The 20046-nt window shown below is 36.2% G+C and overlaps 1 protein-coding gene across 1 annotated transcript; it reads right to left on the bottom strand.

The window, feature by feature from the left end:
• Positions 1-9869: 9869 nt before the first annotated feature.
• LOC149832024 (uncharacterized) lies at positions 9870-18799 on the bottom strand. The gene is made up of 5 exons (XM_090013140.1): positions 17950-18799; positions 14418-14456; positions 14261-14312; positions 12761-12846; positions 9870-10072 (listed from the first exon to the last, which is right to left on the bottom strand). The coding sequence occupies exons 1-5, from the start codon at positions 18797-18799 to the stop codon at positions 9870-9872; spliced, it is 1230 nt and encodes a 409-aa protein (XP_089869266.1).
• Positions 18800-20046: the final 1247 nt, after the last annotated feature.

Genomic DNA, 20046 nt, shown 5'->3' with positions numbered 1-20046 from the left:
CAAGCATGGGAGAAGGTATGATCTACCAAAATTTTTTTGTCCATGTATAAAATTTGTGAAAAACTCATAAAATTAGGCATTTTTAAAGCAAAAATTTAACAATATATGATGGTTTTTGCATATCTTTGTCATTTTGAAAAGAATTTTAAGCCCCATGTAGAATTTTTTTCCAAAAAAGCAATTTAGATGAAAAGGTTACTTATGTGGCATTTAAAGAAAATAATGTTTATAACTATTAAAATCTATCATGATTTATATGAATACAAATGCATTAAATTTTTTGAAAACAAGTACATGTTAGCAAAGAAAGAAAAAGAAAAAGAACATACAAATAGTATTTTGACACTTCTAGCTATAGTGCATTTAAAATCAAGGTTCAAGCACAAGTTAAAGTGCTTGCACTAATGTGATTGAATTCCTAATCATTAGGCTCATATATGAGTTGAAGTGTTTGTACTTAAGTGAATAGGACAGCTAGAATATCAAAACTCTCTGTGCAATTATCATATGAGGCCTTTTATATTCGAGTAATTAATCCCAAGGAGTGTTCTACACCGAGTGCCCTAAAGCCATCTGGTTTGAGAGCCATCGACCCAAAGCTCTCTACAAAGATCCATTAGGAAGCCCGGTTAGTAGAAACATTGTTAAAGCAAAGAGAAAAACTATATATAACTATAAAAATTCAAGATGTAATGACTCGAGTGACACTCTGTGTCTAGTGCCCTAAGGTTGTCTGACCTGGAAGTCACGGGCCTAAAAGCTCGTTACATGGGTCATGAAATCTGAAAATTGACATAGTGCTCAATGAAAGAAAAATAAAATAAAAAGAGCTTAAAGAAAAAAAAATATTGCTTGAAAATTTTTATAAAATAGTGCAAAGTGTTTATGTAATGATAAATAGAGAATGAAATGAGTAAGCAAGTTTTTCTAAAAATAAAACATAGTTAATCCAGAAGTCTAAAGAGATAATTTTTTTTTTCTAATGTGGAGGCATAGATGACTTAATAAATGAAAAAGAATGTGAATACTTGAAATATATTCTTTAAAAATAGCTTTTTACTTATCTGATATTTGAGAGAATTGTAAAAAATATGAATGACAGAGATGTTTGTGGGTAGCATCACTGAAAACCCTCACAAGACCTTACTCGTCCACTGGGGTAACCTAGGGGTTGAAAGGGCTTATTGCATATGCAAAATGCAACTATGATTCCTACGAAAGTGAGTTAGGCATTTTTCTTTTGTCTTTACATTTCTTAGAATGGAGCTTTTGTTTTTTTTGTACTCTAGATTAGCGTTTGCTTGAGGACTAGAAAACAATAAGCATGGGGAAATTTGATAATACATCATAATGTATTCATTTTTAATACATAAAATCATGCATTTAAGCATATTTTATTGGTTTACATTTCATGCTTATGATATTTCATAAATAAACAAGCTAGGGTTTAAATTTCATGTGATTTAGAGTTAAAACATGGAAATTATGGTGGTTTTACGGTTCTAGAGCAAATCCCAAGGCAATTCGGACCTAGATCCAGTCCAAAATACATTAATTGAATCTTGGATCCAATTCTAATGTGTTCAGGAAACATTTTTTAACCAAATCCATTTCAAAGTTTTAGAAAAATCCATTTTGAAAATGGCGCCTAGCAATTATTTTGATTTTAAACCTCTTTTTGGAATTTTGTAAAAAATCAGACTTAATTGTAATTAGTTTCAAAAACCATTATAAATACCCACATTAGGGTTGGTGTGAAAGGGCCTTCAGCCCATTTCACGCCAACCTCACTTCTTCATCTTTATCTCCTCTTTGAATTCCAAGTAAATCCCCTTTGTTGCTCTTCTTTTCCCCTTCTTTCTCTCTCCTCTTTCCTCCTCCTTCTTCTTCTTCTTTCTAATTCATCAATAGAGGCATGCTTTGAGCCCAATCCGGAGAAGAGTTGCAAATCTCTTTGGTTGAAGATCAATTAAATTCACTAGATCTACGATTTGGTGAGTTCTCTTTACCCCTCTCTTTATAGAATTGATGTAATTTTAGTTTTCATTTTTCTTTTTTTGTTAAAATTTAATCATTCTGTAAATTTTAATTTCCTTTATTCAATTCAGTAATTAGACTAGTTAGATATTAGATCTGATTCCATGAATTTAGAAGTGTTCATTCTTTGATCTAATGCGATAGATAAAAGTGTGAAATTCTAGAATTTTATTTTTATGAATTTTTATAGCTTTTTGTTTTTATCATAAATGGAGATTTCAGAATTTAAATTATGATTCGTAAATTGGATCTGATTTGTGTTTGAGTCTAGTTTCTCTCTGCAAAAATTCATCATAATCAAATTCTGATTAATAGGTCGTTCTGAGCTTTTTTTAGCCGTATATTGTGGCATCTTTATTTTCTACAACTTTTATTTCCTGCATTTTTTCTGTTTTTGTTTTCGATATATCTAGAGCTTTCGGGTGCCAAATCTAAATACATAAAATAGATTGGATTCATGAATGAACTACTTTTTGCTGTGAAATTTTCATTCATTTTTAATCTGTTTTACTAGACTGAATTGCCTAAATACCGAAAGCTATCAAAAATTTTGACAGCAACTTCCAGAGTTTTGAAGTTGTTGTTCATTTGTTAATAAATCAAGTTCTACATTGAATTTTATAATTATGTAAATTGGATTCTCTTTATTAATGTTTTGAGAACATATCTGAAAAATTTAAGAAGGATCTGAATTCAATTGCTATCTGATTCTGTCAAATTACAGAAACCTGTTCTGACAAGAAATTCAGTATTAGTTAGTGGCAAAATTATACTTTCATGTAGTAATTCAAATTAGTGTATATTTTGCATTTCGTTTGTTTTTTTTATTATTTTTGTAGGAAATGGTGCCATTTGATGATTCCATATTATTGAAGTGAAGTAGATTTGAAGTTAAAGTGAAGAAGCAACAACAAATAAGCTCTATTTTTAGGTTTTTTAGTATTTTCAATTCCTAGTTGCATAGGGCATTTTTTGCCACATTTAAGCTTTATAATTAATTTCAATTTCAACATTATTTGTGGTCTGTATTAATCCTTTAATTCTCATTTTATAATTACTTTTAATTAGTTTGATTTTTTGTAAGACAATAAATAAATTTCCTTTGAGTGAAATACAAAGTTTTATCAACCCGTTCCTCGAGTTCGATCCTAGTTCTCACTACTTGTGAGAGTTGGATTTTTAAAATTTGGTGTCCAACTTTTATAAATACTTTTCATTAAAATATCCTTTTAAAAATACATTGACAAAGTATACACCAAGTTCTTTCTGTGCAAAGATTTGTCCAAAAAGAGTCCTTCTATCCTAAGAAGCGTATCAGGACAATTAGAAGGAGATAAGGACAAGCTCAAACTTATCTACATATGTTCAGTACATCGAACAACGATCTGGTTGTGGCATCCCCTTATCAGATGATATTTGTGTTCTGTCGTCAATAGTAGACAGTCAAACTATCCTGTCATCCATCACTAGATGGCTAAATTGGTTCTGCCATCTGTCATTGGACGACTAAATTGGTTCTATCGTCGAGTGGTGGGGTGTCCAATTTTTGTACCTGCACACTTGAGAAAAACATTAGAGAATGAGCATCATAAAAATTTTGGTATCTACGGATGTCCCTCTTTGTCATTAATTGATGTGAGCCGATTTATAACAAAAAAGTAAACACTCAAGGCTCAGAACACTAGGTTGTTGGGACTGAATTTAGTCCTGCCGAACGAAGTCAGGCTAGTGTCCAAAGGAAAACTGGATTGCCGAGACTGCGATTGGTCTCGCCAAACAAGCCATGTGCCAACATCCGAATAGGGGAGTTAGACTATTGAGATTGTTATGGGTCTCACGGAGCAAGATCAGATCAGTACAAGGACAACTAGATTGCCAAGACCATTTAGTGGTCTTGTCGAGCGAGGTTGATGTCAGTATAGAGACAACTGGATTGTTAAGATCATTTGGTGGTCTTGCTCAGCGAGGTCGGTGCCAATGCTAGAAAGACTTTGTTTGTGGTAAAGAGAGAATGTTGGGCTTCAATCGGGGATAACATAAGAGAAATGTGACTCCCTTTTAGGCTTGTTTTGATTTTTTGATGCCTCTGAACAATTTTATTTTGAGAATTTGTGGGTGCAAGCACTATAAATCCTATACCTCTTATGGGTTCATGAATATGGTAGAGATACCCCAGTAAAATGATCGATTGATAATTTTCTACCCTAGTGAAGGGAGTCAGACATACTCTGGTCATGTAGTACCGAACCAAGCTTTTTGGGTATTCTTTAGACTCAAGATTCCTATGGCTAGACTCTTCTATGTATTGTAATACATGCAATGATATGATATGCAGTAAGACTCATGCATTTGTGATAAAGTGGATAGCCAATGACAGCTACGAATGATTGATTATATAAGGTCATAGATTTTTGTAAGATTCCTATACTTTAGACATTTCTTCTCTGAGGTTGGTATAAGGTAACGACACTCATCTTGACCTAAATTTTTCTCCTTTAATTTTGCCTTGGTTTCAAGAGACTAGTTATAGGAATGCAAAATTAAGTTACAAGCATTTTTGCTAGGTCCAAAGGTTCTCACTAAGGCTTGAACTCTCAAAGGCTAGAGTTCGAGTGAGAATATGTTCCAATACAAATTATGCCCTTGGCTAAGTCCCTTTTTAGCCTTGGCTTTTATCTTGCAAGGGATTTATTTCTTACTTTTGCCATCTCTTAAACTGAGATCCAAAAATCATGAGTTTCATGACTACTTAATTGAGGAGGGATGCCCCTATCTATCCAACCTCTGTCTCCAAGAACACCTTACTCGAGCCTGCCTCCTTGTCTTAAGTTCTAGAAGTAAGTATTGGTTTTATCCTAGCACACACTTTTGTTTTCAATCTTTGCCCTGAAGGTCGTTTCATGACAGGAGCCTGCCACCACACCATGGTTCTAGAGATAAGTATTAGCTTAAATGCACTGCTCTTTTTTGTGCATATTTTTTCAATATTTCTCTATTAAGATAGAAGGAAAAGCCTCTCTAGGGGCTGACTTATGAGCAAATCAGCATCGAATAGATTCACCATCTTACTCTTTTCTTAGAGAGTTGGTCACCTAGGTGAGCTTCTAAAGGCTTTACATTTATGCATTGATAATAATTTTATGCCCCTATAATTCATCCTTATAGACTCATGAGATGAAATTATTGGGTTAAAATCCCTTAGCCTCATTGTGTTACTTCCATATCTTCTCCTAAAAATTTGATGTTGTATATGATAAACTCTTATGTAGAGGGATATACTTGAGGGAATAACCATTTTGATGAGAGCTGAATCCATTTTGAAAGAAGATCCTTAACCTTTAATGATTAATGCAATGATATGCCTAGTATCATGATGAAGTTTTGTCATCTTCCTATGACTATTATAGTCAAGGTGAACTGGGCTACCAAGACCATTGTGGGTCGTGCTGAATGCGGTCAGGCTAGTGTTCAGGACAACTGGGATATCTCGCCAAACAAGATTGGGCCAGTATCTAGAGGTAAACTAGGCTTTCAAGACAGTCTAGATTAGATGTTTGGATGCTTGGCTGTTAGAGGTTTCTTCTTGTTTGAGAGTTTTAAACTTTGGATGGTTTTGCAATACCATATCTCTGGGTTCTAGATAGGTGTGATCATCACAAAATTTTTCCTCTCATAATATTCTCTCTCTTCCTTCTCTTTTCCTTTCCAACCTTTATTTCCTCCTTTTTGAAGGGAGAAAACTAAAAGATAGAAAAGAAAGAGAGAAAAGAAAAGAAAGGAAAAGAAGAGAAGAGGAGGAACTCTTTTGCGGGGTCTCACTTGACCTTAATTTTGAAAATATTTAAGAAAATAACTCGCCTCCGTTTTGAAATGTTTGCGGGAAAACTGGGAGACGGGATCCACTCGTCGGTACGAGGTTCGAACGTTCCTGGCGCCTTTACCAGAGGTAATCAAACCAAGGGTCGAATTCATGCCTTTTGCTTTGCTAAAAGATTATCTAAGAATTTATCCTAAGTCTAAATACAAAAAGAATCATGTTTTGTGCAAATGCAGAGATGTATGCTTTTTTTGAAAAATTGATTTTGGAAATCTCCAAGTGTTTCTGATAAAAATAGAGTGAAGAAATGGTTTTAGAACTTAAGGTTTTTTGGAATAAACAGAGCTTGGGGAAATAAATCTGGTTTTTGAAAGAGATGATTTTGTAGTTTGAGATAAAAGGAGAATAAGAGAAATTTCAAAGTCATAAATAGACTTTGAATTAGGGTTTTTAAATCAGAATAAAGATGAAATGTGATTGAATTCTGACTTTGAAGTTTAAAATCAGAATGAAATTTGGAAAATCTAAATAGATTTGAAAAATAGAACTGATTTGAAAGTTGGAATTCAAGATGAAATTTGAATCTTAAGTCTAAATTTTAAATAGAGTTGAGATTTAAAATTGAATTCTGGGTTCAGAAACTGAAATGGGAACTGAATCTGAAATCTGGGATCCAAGATGAAATTGGATTTTGAATTTTAAATGGAATCAAATCTGAAATTTGGAATCCAAGATGGAATTTGGATCTGAAGTCTGAGATCCAAGATGAAGTTGGTTTCTGGATCCTAGAATGGATTTTGGATCTGTAATCTGAGATCCAAGATGGAATTGGATTCTGGATTCTAAAATAGATTTTGGATCTGAAATCTGAGATCCAGAAAGGGATTGGATTCTGGATCATAAAATGGATTTTGGATCTGAAATCTGAGATCCAAGGTGAAATTGGATTCTGGATCCTAAATGGATTTTGGATATGAAGTTTGAGATCCAAAGTGAAGTTGGATTTTGGATCTAAAAAATCCTAAATGGGAATTGGATCCGAAATCTGGAATCCAAGATGTAATTTGGATTTGACTTTGGATTTGAATTCTGGAAGTCCAGATAGGACTTTTGACAATGGATCTGGGTTTTGAAAACCCAGATTGAATTTTAAATTTTAAGAAGGGTCAAAAATCAATCTCAAACTTTGATTTTTGATTTTGAAGATGAACTTGATTTCGAATGTGAAATCAAAAGCTAACTCAGAAGTTTCAAAAGTTAAATTGAACTTTGAAAAATGAAACTGAATAAATTCAAGTGAAGAATAAAATATACTTTTGGTGCTTTTATAGAATTTAAAATGAAATTAACTCTCAATATACCCTGACTATGGCCATTGGCATATATATTGAATTAATTTTAGATTAAATTCTGATAAAAGAGGAGAATATTTAAAGAAAATGTGATGATTTTTTGAAAGGGATCCAGTGTGGATCCGGTGTTATTTTATAAAGGATAAAAATACTAAGTTTTGTCCACATCCTGACTATGGCCATTGATGTAGATCATCAACTTAGGATCAATTACCTCTTACGAAATGGTGCACGTGTCATTCGTGTTTAACCATTGTGAAATTTTGAAATAAAAGAGAGGACATTATGAAACAAGCAATTCTGGAAAGTATGTATGCTCATACATTCTAATCTAGTACTGAAAAAAGTAAAATTCTCATTGATATCTAGCTATTACAAATTTGGATTGAACTCGAAAATATCAAAGTCTCTAATCTAAGAAAAGGAATCTGGATTTTTCATTCATTCCTGCAAAAACAGAGTTAGCCTAAAAAGAAAAAATTGCATATAACAAGAGATATCACATTTGAGGTTTAAGATGAAAATAGTGGAATGCTCATGCCTATGAAATTTTAATGCGTCATGAATGAGAAAACATATACATGGGAATGTGTTTAAATGATGGAATGAATATCTAGAATGCCTATATGATATGCTATGAAAAATGCCAATGTAAAGATAACGTATCTATGATATGTAGAGGAAGATGTGAAGGGGACTGATTTCACAGTAATGCCTTACATGACTCGATGATGAAACTTATGGGTAATGCATAAATGAAGTGGACAGAATTAAGATATGTATATACTGAACATGACTATTGCTAGATGGTAAATGAGATAAGTGGATTTGGGAATAGTTGGAAGGATGTGGAACAGATGTGGAAATGATACCAAACATCATGATGTATAGGAGGTTAATGAGGCTGGAGATGTGTTATGAAAGCATAAACAATCACAGCAGCTCATAGGGCTGCTGTATTATGGATAAACAGGAATTGAGTGGATGGTAAGATATAGTGCAATGTGCAACAGTGGAAATATTTTGACAGTAGGTAGGTGGAGGCTGAAGTGGGTGGTGTCGATGCTGTGGAGGGATGAAAATGAGATGGAAATGAAAGCGCTAAGTATGGACGGTGATATTATAGTGAAAAAAAAGGGTGAATTGGAGCAAGTAACAGGTGTATATGAAGTGAAGTGGGAGGAGATCTGGGAATGGGTGCCACTGATGTGGTTGCAGCAGGGAATCACAAAAGCCTTTGGGGAGTTTGTGCCATGAAGATATAGCAAAAAGCCACAACAGGTGGCTGGAAATCAAACCAGATAATGGGTAACATCTTGTTGCTGGGAATGAACATACAGAGGAGGGAAAACTAATGAAGTGGCGAGATATGATGGATCTTACGAACCTACAACAGGCAATAGGTATAGGCTAAAGGCTATGGAGATGATGCAGGGGGATATTTGTGGAAGGTAATGAAGGTATGATGCAGGGCATACAGAAAAAGGGGTGTGATAGTGTAAGGTGAGTGTTGAAAGTAGTGAACAGGCATGCTGATGAAGAAGATGTACAGGTGGTTGTCGGCATGTGCCAGAAGCATAGTAATGTTAGAGAGCAATGTATTTGCTAAAAGGGGATGTAACGATGTGCTATAAATGGAACTGTGAAAGGTAAGCTGGGTGGAGGAAAATGTGGCTGGAGGATATATTGGTGATGGATGATGATGATGAGCTGGCTGCTGTGAAGGCGGTGAAACAATAAACAATATACTGATGATACAGGGGAAAAGGGCGAAGCATAGTGGAAGATTGGGAGAAGATAGCAAGTGTGGGTGAAGATGGCTACTGAATGAATGGATGCGCTGGAACTATGCAATGTTGCAAACAGTAGCAGGTAGATTGCACGTAAAATGTTTATATGTGGGATATGCTGGAATAAATACAATGATGCTGTGATTGTTTGTGAAGTATTTATAATGTGGTACAATGGGGCTATAGTGGAATGAGTATGGTGCTGGGGTGAAATCAGTGAGGAGCAGTAGATGTGACTGCATAGTGCAAGTGTATTGTGAAGTGTATGGGGAAATGCAGATGAGATGTTGATGGAGGTATTCAGCAGGTGTTTACACAAGGTAATGGGTGTTATGAAGACAGGTGTGGTGGGACTGTCATCGGGGCTATACAGATTACTATGTTGATACAATGACATGGGTACCAAAATTGACTTAATAGGCAATGATTAATGAAAATAATAGGCAGCACATAAACCTCAATCAATGAATAAAACAAATAAATGGCTTACACCTAACTGCAATAGTTTAACTAGCAACTTAATCCCCCACAAAAGGATTACCCAGATCTGGTAGTGCATGATATAACAAATGTATCCTGAACAATATGCAACACTCTCAGGATTCTGGAAACGATCCACAAACACAAGAGGATCAACCAAATTTGATTTCAACCCTGAAGGAGCTCCTTAGCTGTTGAAATTTGGGTAACTTAGGATTTTTTTATTTTTTTATTTTTAGCCCTATCATCCTTGCCCCTAGAATCCACATACATAATGGCTGTTCACGATTACACCTTTAGATGAAGCTATTATATTGTTGATCCCACCATCCGTCACCATCAGAATTCATTTATTACTAAGATAGTATATTCAAGTGGTTATGGCCACAACAACTAAGACAAGAGACACTCTCTTACTGGATGTCTTTCATCTGAATGCTTGAGAGAACTGGTTCCAGAGTGCGCACTGCCTTCCAGGTTGGATATCTCATCCATTCTTAGTTTAATTATCTCACTACTCCCATCAGCAAAGCCGGAGGGAATGAACTCGTCCTCCAGATGCTCTAAGATTGCTTCTTTTTCGTAACTTACAGAACCTGACGTATGAACATCAACAAAGAAAAGAGTTAACTCTTCTCTATTTCATTCATTTAACTTTACCCATCGACTGTTACCATCACATTCTTTTTTAATGTAATTTTGCCTCTCGAATGCTTTTATGGACTAAACATACCCCAATCAGAGCATCTCCACGAAAATTCAACCCCTGCTAGACAACAGATAAACTAATTCTTTCTAAATCTTCTAACTGCCATTTGGTTATTCCCAAGGCAGAGATGAGATCTTGCTGGTGAAACCCTGTTTGGAATGAGTGACTTCTAACCATTAGGTTCTGTACCAACAACATTTTACCCTTGTAAAAAGGAGGTCTAAAAATAGACTCCATCCTGTCAATAGGGTGTCGCCTGATTCCAGCAGTAGAGAACGAGAGGTGGTGATTGGTAATAGGCTATGGCCAATGCTATACAGGGTGTCTGTTTGAAGGAGTAGAATGATCAATGGGAAAGCAAACTATCCATTGGGACTCGACTTCTGCAGCTCAAGCAATCTATAGACCATTTCGAGCAGCATTAAAATGGTTCTTATACATTAGTTATAACCCAACGCAACACAAGGGGTACATATGATATGGATTGAAAATTGAAACAGAATTCCCTAAGCAAATTATGATGGATTATGACTAACAAAACCCCACGATATGCAACGAATGATGAATTTTGAGAGATCAAATAATATTGAATGAAAGATACACAAAGAGATGCAGTGGAACATGATCTTAACACAGATCTAAAGTTAGAGAGAGCTTGCAGATCTACAATCTAAAAAACAAAAAAGGAGAATGATCAGAACATAGGCAAATTAGCAGAGGGGAATGGAGAATGTTGAGTGCGATATACTAATTGAAATGAGAAAAGAGAGTCATGGTGAGACTTAAGAAATCATAACTCGAAAGAAAATACAAATCGGACATCAAAAAAAGGGAAAAAAAGAAAACGTGAATAAGAAATCATGCATAAACATATAACGAGAATAAAGCATGAAAATCAAGCATGAATAAACATTCAATCAAAAGACCAGAGACTTCATTAATCACGAAAGGAATTGTTGGAGTGATACTCTGTTGATCTTGCACAGGGATGGACTGAGGTTGATATGAGCAACTCAGCGCCACCTATCATGCTTTTAATGGGATAATAAATAAAAAATTTTGAAAACTAAGAAAACTTCCAAGAGATGGGGGATGAAGATAAGAAATCGGAAATATGAACGGCAAATAAATAAATAAATAAAATGACAGATAATGAAAACCATAAAACGAAATCATAAACGGGAAAAATCGAGGATGAAAGAAAAGAAAGAGATGCTAAAAATTATCCAAATGAAGGACGTATCCGCTTAATTGGGGCATAAATAAACCAGAGAGACTCAAATAAAGCAAAGGGGGAGTTAACTAAGAAGAAATGAGAAGAAAGAAGAATGTTGGCCTTACCAGAGGTGCTGAAGAGGGCGGATGCCGGAAGAGGAAATCGATGAATGATTGATGGACTGAACCCAGGTACGCCGAAGGAGAGTTTGCTGCGCGAAGGCGGATTGAAATCCTTCCTTCTGAAGAAAAACCGGCGATAGAAGAGGCTTGGGTGTCTCTTTTTAAAGAGAAAGGGAGGCTCGATCATTGAAGATCAACGGTGTGAAGAAGATGGGTTTGTTGCAGATCGAAGGTGGAGAGGAGGAGAGGGAAACGCGCGGGAAGGAGTCGTTGGAGCTTTTCCTCTTTTCCAAAGAGAGGATTCCCTTTTAAGAAAATTTCTGTAAAATGGTTGAAAAGTGAGGTTTTTAGAAAAATCAACTTAAAAAGTTTCAAAAACATTTGTTTTCTTCGTAATTTTTTCGGTTTTTTTGGGTTTTGAGTTATTTTTCATTTTTTTTGCATTTTTGGAATAAAATTCTAAAGTTTCACGAGAAGACAGAGATTAAAAATATTTTTTTTGGTATTTTTGCCAAGTATTTACAAAAGGGAGTTTTTCTGAGAACTCAAGGTGATTTTTGAGAAAATTTCTTCAGAAAATGGATTTATATCTGAATTTTTAGGAAATATTCGAGGTTTTCAACCTCGAACTGAGAAATATAAGGTTGGGGATCCAACAGAGTGCCGGATGAAGCCATTTAGAACCATTTTTTTGGTATTTTTGTAATTTTAATTTGAAAATCGGACTACGAGGCTCAGATTTGGGTTTAAAACACTGAGTTTGGATCCAGAATCGAGTTTGAATATATCAACATAGAATTTAACCTGGAAGATCTGAAGAATAATTGAAATTTGGCTTTGATTTTCTCAGAAGATGGAGCCAGAGGAAAAAAGGACATTTTTACAAAACTTTGAAAATTTTGGGGTATTCACAATAGGTTCAAACTCCTTTGACTTGCCCCCACATGATTTTGATAGAAAGACGTCATTAGAAATGGTCTGAAAACAAACAAGAACTTGACAAAAGCTTTCTTAGTCTTATCAATAGGAATAGCATGCTCCTACAACAAAGCGGATACCTTAGATCCCAAGAAAAGAAAATATTTTTGGATTTTCTTGGCTTTTCTCATTTTTTTAGATTTTTAGAATATTTTATTTTTTTGGATTTTGATTTTTTTTTTATTTTTTGGAGGATTTTGGTTTTTTTTTTTTGAATTTTGCAAAAACTAGTTACAAAGTCCAGGTCTAAGAGACTCACCTGGGGCGGAGGAATGGTGATTCGTGTTGGAGATCTTTCCTTCGCCAGACTCTGGCCTGACGTGTGATTGCCCTTTTATGGTAACCCTTTTATGAAGGAAAGACAACAGAATTCAGGCTGCCTTGGAGCTTCTTCTGTTTCAAGCTGAGTCCTTGTGGAGGGAGAGTCCATTCTGTGTTATCCTATGTGCCCGATCCTTTCATCGAAGCCCCTCTTGTGAGATGGTCCTTCCGAACCCACATGAGGTTTTCTCTTTTGGCTTTCGGCTTGAGCTCTTGGTATTTGAGACCTCAAATTTTCTTTCTTGGTGCAACGAAAATGACCTTGAACCTTTTGAGAAAGTTCTTGGCTAACAGTTGGCCTAAATCAGATGATGCCGCACTTACGACTAAACTTGTTGAAGGGGCCGTTTCTTCTCAGACAATCAATGTATCATCTTTTCTCTCAAGTTACTCAACCATTAGCGCCTATGATGAAAGACGTCGCAACATGAACACTAACTAGTGACGGTTCGTTCAATACTAAGTTTTTTAATTCATTTTTGGTTGGCCTGATTAAACAATGACTTCCCTAAGAAGGCACTTTGGAAGGGAGGCTTCCCTCTTCCTGCCAAACTCTTGGCTTGGTAGATTCTCCTCGGATGGTTAAACACAGAATCACGGTTAAAGCATCTTGAGATTCATCTCCCTAGTCGGTGCATTCTATGTGATAAAGCTGAAACAACTTTTTTTTTCATTTATTTTGAGGCTACCCATATTTCAGGGCATGGATTTAGTTGGCATGGGGTGATGTAACACTTTGTTGTAATCATTTTATTTTCCCAAGCGATGTGGTAGCTGTGCCGCAGCTTGACGCAAGAGGTAAGAAATGAAAATTCATATGGAGGGTATGGGTATTTTCAGCTTGGAAATTAATCTGGATTGAGAGGAATCATCGGCGATTCAGGAATACCCAATTTGATCTCATTGTGCTACACGACCAGTTGAGATGGGAGGTCGCCTCTAGGGCTCGGCAAAAGTGGCCCCTATGTGCCTTAGGCTGGATTGGGTCCAATCGAATGAGAGTGTAGGCTTTGGTGTTCCATCTTTGTCTCAACAATCTGCTTTCATTTAGATAATGCAGGATTCGGCCAGAATAGAGCCTGCGTGGGTTTGGGAGCAGCAACATGTATTTTAGCTTGCTGGCCAGGCCATTCTGCTGTATTCTGTTATTTTTATTGTTCGGTGCTTGTTTTTCTGTCATCTGTTTTCTCTCTGTGTTGATATCTCATCACCACCTCTAAGCTGTATTTCTGTTAAATATCCCACAACAAATGATTTGCTGTTGTACACTGACTGAATATAAAGAATCATATCCTTCTGTCAAAAAAAGACTACTGAGAAGTCATTGAGATGGACAACCAAACAAACTTGGGCTGTCAACAATGTTTAGAAAAACCGGTTTTCACTGCTCTGAACTCCACATGCCACAGTTCTATTTGGTCGTACTTTCTTGAAATACCATACGACCACACCGATCATCACCCCACCAATGGAAACAGAAGCCAGTGTTCCTGCTTAAAATATAGAAGACCTAAGCATAACTGGCATAGATAAGTGAGAAATCCAATAATGCAGGGAACATATTGAGAGCTAGTAGAGGACTATAGTGAGCGTACCTGCAATAAGACCAGCTCTATGATGGGAGAATGCGTAATCTGCAGAAACAAAAATCTATGTAATTAGGAACCCTTGTGCTTCAAGAAGAAAATGAATTTATGCAACAACAAAATAAAAATTTTGATCTGACAATGATCTCGGTAAAATTAACAGTGAACTGAAAAGTTGTATCTGGACAGGTTACTCTTCACATAACCAATGTAGGCCTCTCAAAATTAGGTCATGCAATCCTAAGGACACTAGATCTGACCAACTTGTACTTTTCCAGAAAAGAAACCAACATAAAAATGTTTTACTTATCTTCGGCACCTACAAGATGTAAATCAGATTTAAGCTACCAGAAATCAAGAGAGAGAGAGAGAGAGACTGCAGCAATAGTCCACGCCAATCCCCAATGTGGGACGTAGTGTGTGGTTTTCTTTTAATAAAATAACTGCCGTCTGTGTACAAGTCAAAGATCGAACCTTGTACTAATGTATAACTAAGGGGCAAAATTTAAACATACAATACATTAAAGAATAAGTTACACGTTACATATGGATGTCAATTTGGAACGTCAATCTGAATCCAGACATGGATCTGGATCCAGATCCAAATGTCACGTCTCAACACAGGATACTTGCACAAAGTAACAAATTGAGAGTCAACTAGCAAAAGGAGTTACATAAGCCAACCAGTGTAATAGAAAAACTTGATAAGAAAATAAAAATTTTAAAGCACCTCAAAGTTGCCCAAGTTAATATATTAATTAGTGCTTCTTCATTCTTTAAAAAAAAAATAATAATTAGTGCTTCTGTGTAAACAGGAGAAGGCATGACAGAATCCTGGAATCCCCCCAAAAAGTGACAGGTTAACCATGATATCATGAAACTTATCCACAGACACGTACTTTCTTTTACATTCCCTCTTAACAGTTCTATATAAGATAAAAATTCTGGAACGATATTCGCAATCTGATGAAACTTCTGGTTCAGCCAGGTTTATTCAACAAGCAACTCACGAAGAGATCACAGAAAAGGTGCATCAGCAGAATCTCTAAGTTTGTATAACATAAGGCTGCTTCCAAAGTCTCTAAGATACTAAATTGCCAGCAACAAGTGGTTTGATAAGTAGAGAAATGAAGACCCAAATTTTAGGAAAATCACCCCATTTCTGATAAATGAGCATGAAATAAAGCATAGATCCAAGATGTCACCTACAGCACATTTCTCAGTCATCCGCTAAACAGATGATGGAAACAAAATAAAATGCTTCCAAAGGTATAGGAAAGATGAAAAATAATTGAATGAGGAACTCAAAGATAGAATAACAGATAACATAATGTATGTGGAATATGATATTTTTCAGTATGACTGAAAAAGATGCAAGACGAAAGAATCAAGACACAGATCACACAACAAAGAGGAATTCATCCAAAAGTAGATGAGCTTAAAGCAAACTACATATTGGTCTGTAGTCATGATACAAGTATGTCTTACTATATATAATTTTCTGTGATAGTGAAAAAAAAACTTTGAAACTGGATGCTTATCTGGTGCCAAATTAGTTTCCAAGAAGAGCAAGATCATTCATACGAACCATTCCCTGAAAGCTGTATCAGCCATCAAGAGAATGGTATTTACATTTCACGTTAGCAAGTTTTTACCAAAGGCACCATATGCATGGGCATTGTCTAAAAAGTGGCACCAATGCTTGATGGATCTATTGTGCATACGAGGAAAGAAATATGGACTAATAAAATAGGAAATTGGAAATTATTAGTTATCTGGAAAGCATTTAAGGAGGAAAACTCTTCAGGTTTGATTACTGATAAAAATATGACAAAATACAGGTTTCTTTTGCTTCAAGCAAATGTAAAACTAATAAATTGCAATAAATCATGTCAACAAACCAATTCTAAAAATTTGCAATTTACTAAACTTCTATACAATGATATCTAAATCATGAAATTGTTTTTCCATACAAATATAGATTGAAAATATTAGATTCAAAAACTCTGAATTCATCTAAGGGATAAAGTCTACCGCTAAGCCTCAACCCCAAAAATTGTTATTTGAAAAGATGTGTAGGACTTGTGTAAATTTATGGAAACATGAAAATCCAAAAAACTTATAATTGGAGCAGCTAAACAGCTGCAAGATTGAGTCGGCAATGAATGTTTCACCATAGAAAAATGCTTTTATCTTTTCCTCACATTTCATATTTTCTATAAATAAGCATGTAATAGAAATAAAAGTTATGTCAGCCGGCTTCGTGGAATGATGAGAATTCCAAAAATTGTCTATGCAAATCTCAGCAGAGAACATTGGAAGCTAAATAAATACGCTAGCATGATCAAATTTGCCAAATCATGTATTTGATAGCTAATTTACTCAGTTAAATTACATTGCTTGTATGCCAAGTGGGACATCTATAAGGAAAAGCACATTCAGAAACTATGAAGGCATCATATTGAATTTTGGAATGGTAATCCTGCAAAACTACATTTTCTTTTAAATTGATGCTAATAGTAAACACCATCAGAAACAAGCATTTGAAGATGTGGTAATCGTTATATTCACGTATAGTGTACAAGAATGGAACACAAAAACAGAGAGGGTGGATCCAAAAGAATAAGGAATGGTTTCAAAGTTAAAAGGTATGTGACTGCACAATGAGCATGCCTGCTAATTCTTTTGTATATGATTGAGATGCTTTTCACTCAGCATGATTGTTTTATTTTGGGCATGATTTATTTCGGTCTTTCTTCATGTTAAACTGGAATTAAAATGCATCAAGTTGAATATTAAATACTAGCTTCCAAGGACAAGAAGGTAAAGTTCCATCAGCCATTGACGCATATAGGAAACCATCAAGTGTGAGGAGAGCTTCGCTGAAATCTGCCTGGCTTGGAGAAATTTCCTTGGATGAATCATTAAAAGTTTACAAATTCATGACAAACACTGTACAGGAAACATAATGCTATTTTTGCATTTCACAGTCTCATACTTTTAAGAGAAAAAAGTACCAAGAAAAAGTCATACTGAACGCGGGTCTAGCTATAAGTAGCAGATACCGAAGATGCTAACAGTAATATTTTTCTAATTACTTTCCTGCCAAGTTACCTCCTTGCTATGAGCACTGAAAACGAAGTCCAATCTACAAGAATAAATAGCATGTTCATCCTTCAAAAAGATACTTTATTTTGTGTCAGCTAAAGTAGGAATATAACTATGAAGTCATTGTCAATGCATCACAACAATGTGGTAACATACTTGTGGACCCAAGAAGTTCTACGCCATTTGTCGGATATCAAATTTGGCATTCAAATGCAGTATGCATGCAAAGAAAACCAATTAGAATCTAATCAACTGATACAGACTAAATCATCAAGTGCTACGTAGACACAAAATCGAAGCAGCAAGCATAAGCAAGCACAGCAGCTAGGATCTAAATAACAAATAAAGAATATGCTAAGAATCTCTACATCAAGCAAGAACAAGTATGAAAATGAAGCAACCCAGAATTAGATTATACATTCTGATTGAGTACCATTGCAATATGTGGTACTATTCCCTTCATCACAGAGGCACAAGAAATTCCTTGATTGAACATCAAAACCACAGACACCATTGCCCTTTGCAGGATCCTGGCACTGGAAGCAGTGAGTAGTCACAGGTATATCATAATCAACCCGAATTCCATAATTGGCAACCTGATTGTAAGGAGGGGTGGCTCCAACAAAGTTCCAATACACACTAGTATAGGATGCGCATTGCGCTATCATCAAACGCAAAGATTCAGACGCCTTGGGGTAGTAAGAGCAGCACTGGCTCTGCCCAAGAACAGAGGGACAACCCGGTAAATTGCGACAGAGATAGCTGGAGCTATCGCATGAAGAATCGCACTGGTCTGGATTCCGTTCGCAGAAGCTCAGCCGAGGCCGAGCTATAACTGAATCACTGCAATTGAAGAAGAGGAAATTGTTCAATGGGGACAGGGAGAATGGGGTGCTCGAGTCGAGACTGAACGGCCGGCTCGGAGGGAAGCTGTTGCTGTTCAAGCAAGTCCACATGAAGGGGTTGGAGATCAAAATGTGGGGATCAGAGTAGCTGATGTTGGTCACCGGGAAAGTACCAGAAGGGGTGCGGAATTCGAGCCTTGTGTTGTTGGTGCACACAAGGATACTACTGAAGTAAGAGTTGCCACAGCCATCATCTATCCCAAAGGGGTAGTTGATGGGCAGCTCACCACATTGTTTTCTGCAGAGAGTGGATTGAGAAACACCAGTGTGGCTGAAGTAGTGAATGATGGTGACAATGAAGAGTGGGGTTGTAAACAATACTCTGCTGTGAGTATGCTTAACAAGACATGGCTTAGTAGAAGTGAATAGAAGAACCATTTTGGATGTCAAGGGGATAGAGAAGGAGAGTGGTGGTGTCTTTGGTTATGGGGTGAGATCATGGGGTTCAAGTGGAAAGCAGTTAAGGTTTGAAGGGGAGAAGAAAGCAGTGGCATGTTTTCGGCTTTCTTTTGTTCTTTTGCTTTAGCTTTTGCTTTTGTTTTCAAAAGAAAAAGGGAGGGTAAGGTAGATTTACAGCTCATGGAGCTCGTGTAGTGGGTTGTGATTTTAGGAGGGTGGGATGAGAGATGCCTTGTGAGTAGAAGAAAGAATATAACCTGCGAGTATCCCCTTTAAGGCTTTCAGGGAAAGAGAGAGACAGACAGACAGAGAGAGGGGTGGGTCTTGAGGATGAAATGAGTTGCAGACTGCAGGAACCCATTTGACCAGAAGAGTGAGAGTTAGAAGGCACGGCTGGTAAACGAGCCGGCCAAACGGAACAGAGGTTGCTCCGGTTTGGTTCCTTCAACAGCAGACCCATCTCGGGCTCATGGTGAGCGGAGTCGAACATAAGCTGGCTTCTGCAAGAAAAATTTCTGTATTTAGAGACTCTGAACGGCAGTAGGGTTGAGCATAGTTACTAGGAAACAAAATGGACACGAGAAGACGTGTAAAGCGGAAGCGAGAAGCAAGTGTTAAAACGTAGTTGAAGTGGGAAGCGGGATACGGTTGTGAAGCGAGTATGAAAATGCATGAAAACACAAAAAACAAGCATGGGCAAAAGCTAATAAGATCAAGGTAAGCATAAATATAAATAGATATAAAACCAACATATAAGCTTGTTATAATTATAATTTTCTAATACTAAAGACTTTAGAAGTGAGGGGGAAGTGAACAAGAAGTGAGAAGGTTAAAAAAAGCAAAAAGAGAAACAAAGAGGAACAAGACTTTCTACAAAAGAAAATCAAGTTTCTCATATTTTGAAATCGGGTTTTCCAAAACTTCCCTTCTTTTAAAGGAAACGAGAAGTTCTCTGATTCCAAAAAGAGTTTAGGGGAAAACGAGCTTCTCATGTAGCAAGAAACATTTGGTAACTATGAAGGCTGAGAAATGAGATGAGCTGCTTGTGGCTTTGGCTTGGGTTTCAGTTTGTAAGGAGCTCACCCGAACTCATCAAACAATCTGAGGAAGCTGAACATGAATGGGTATTAACTATTTAGCTTGTATAGGCTCGTTAGCTACTAATTAAGTATATTTTACATATATATTATATCATAGAAGGTAGATAGTTGAAGTGTTTGACTTGG

This window comes from Nuphar pumila, chromosome 7, assembly GCF_984573655.1.
Source record: "Nuphar pumila chromosome 7, dmNupPumi1.hap1.1, whole genome shotgun sequence".
NCBI classification, from domain to species: Eukaryota; Viridiplantae; Streptophyta; class Magnoliopsida; order Nymphaeales; family Nymphaeaceae; genus Nuphar; species Nuphar pumila.
Note: the sequence above shows the minus strand (reverse complement) of the source record. Positions and strands in the feature narration are given on the sequence as shown.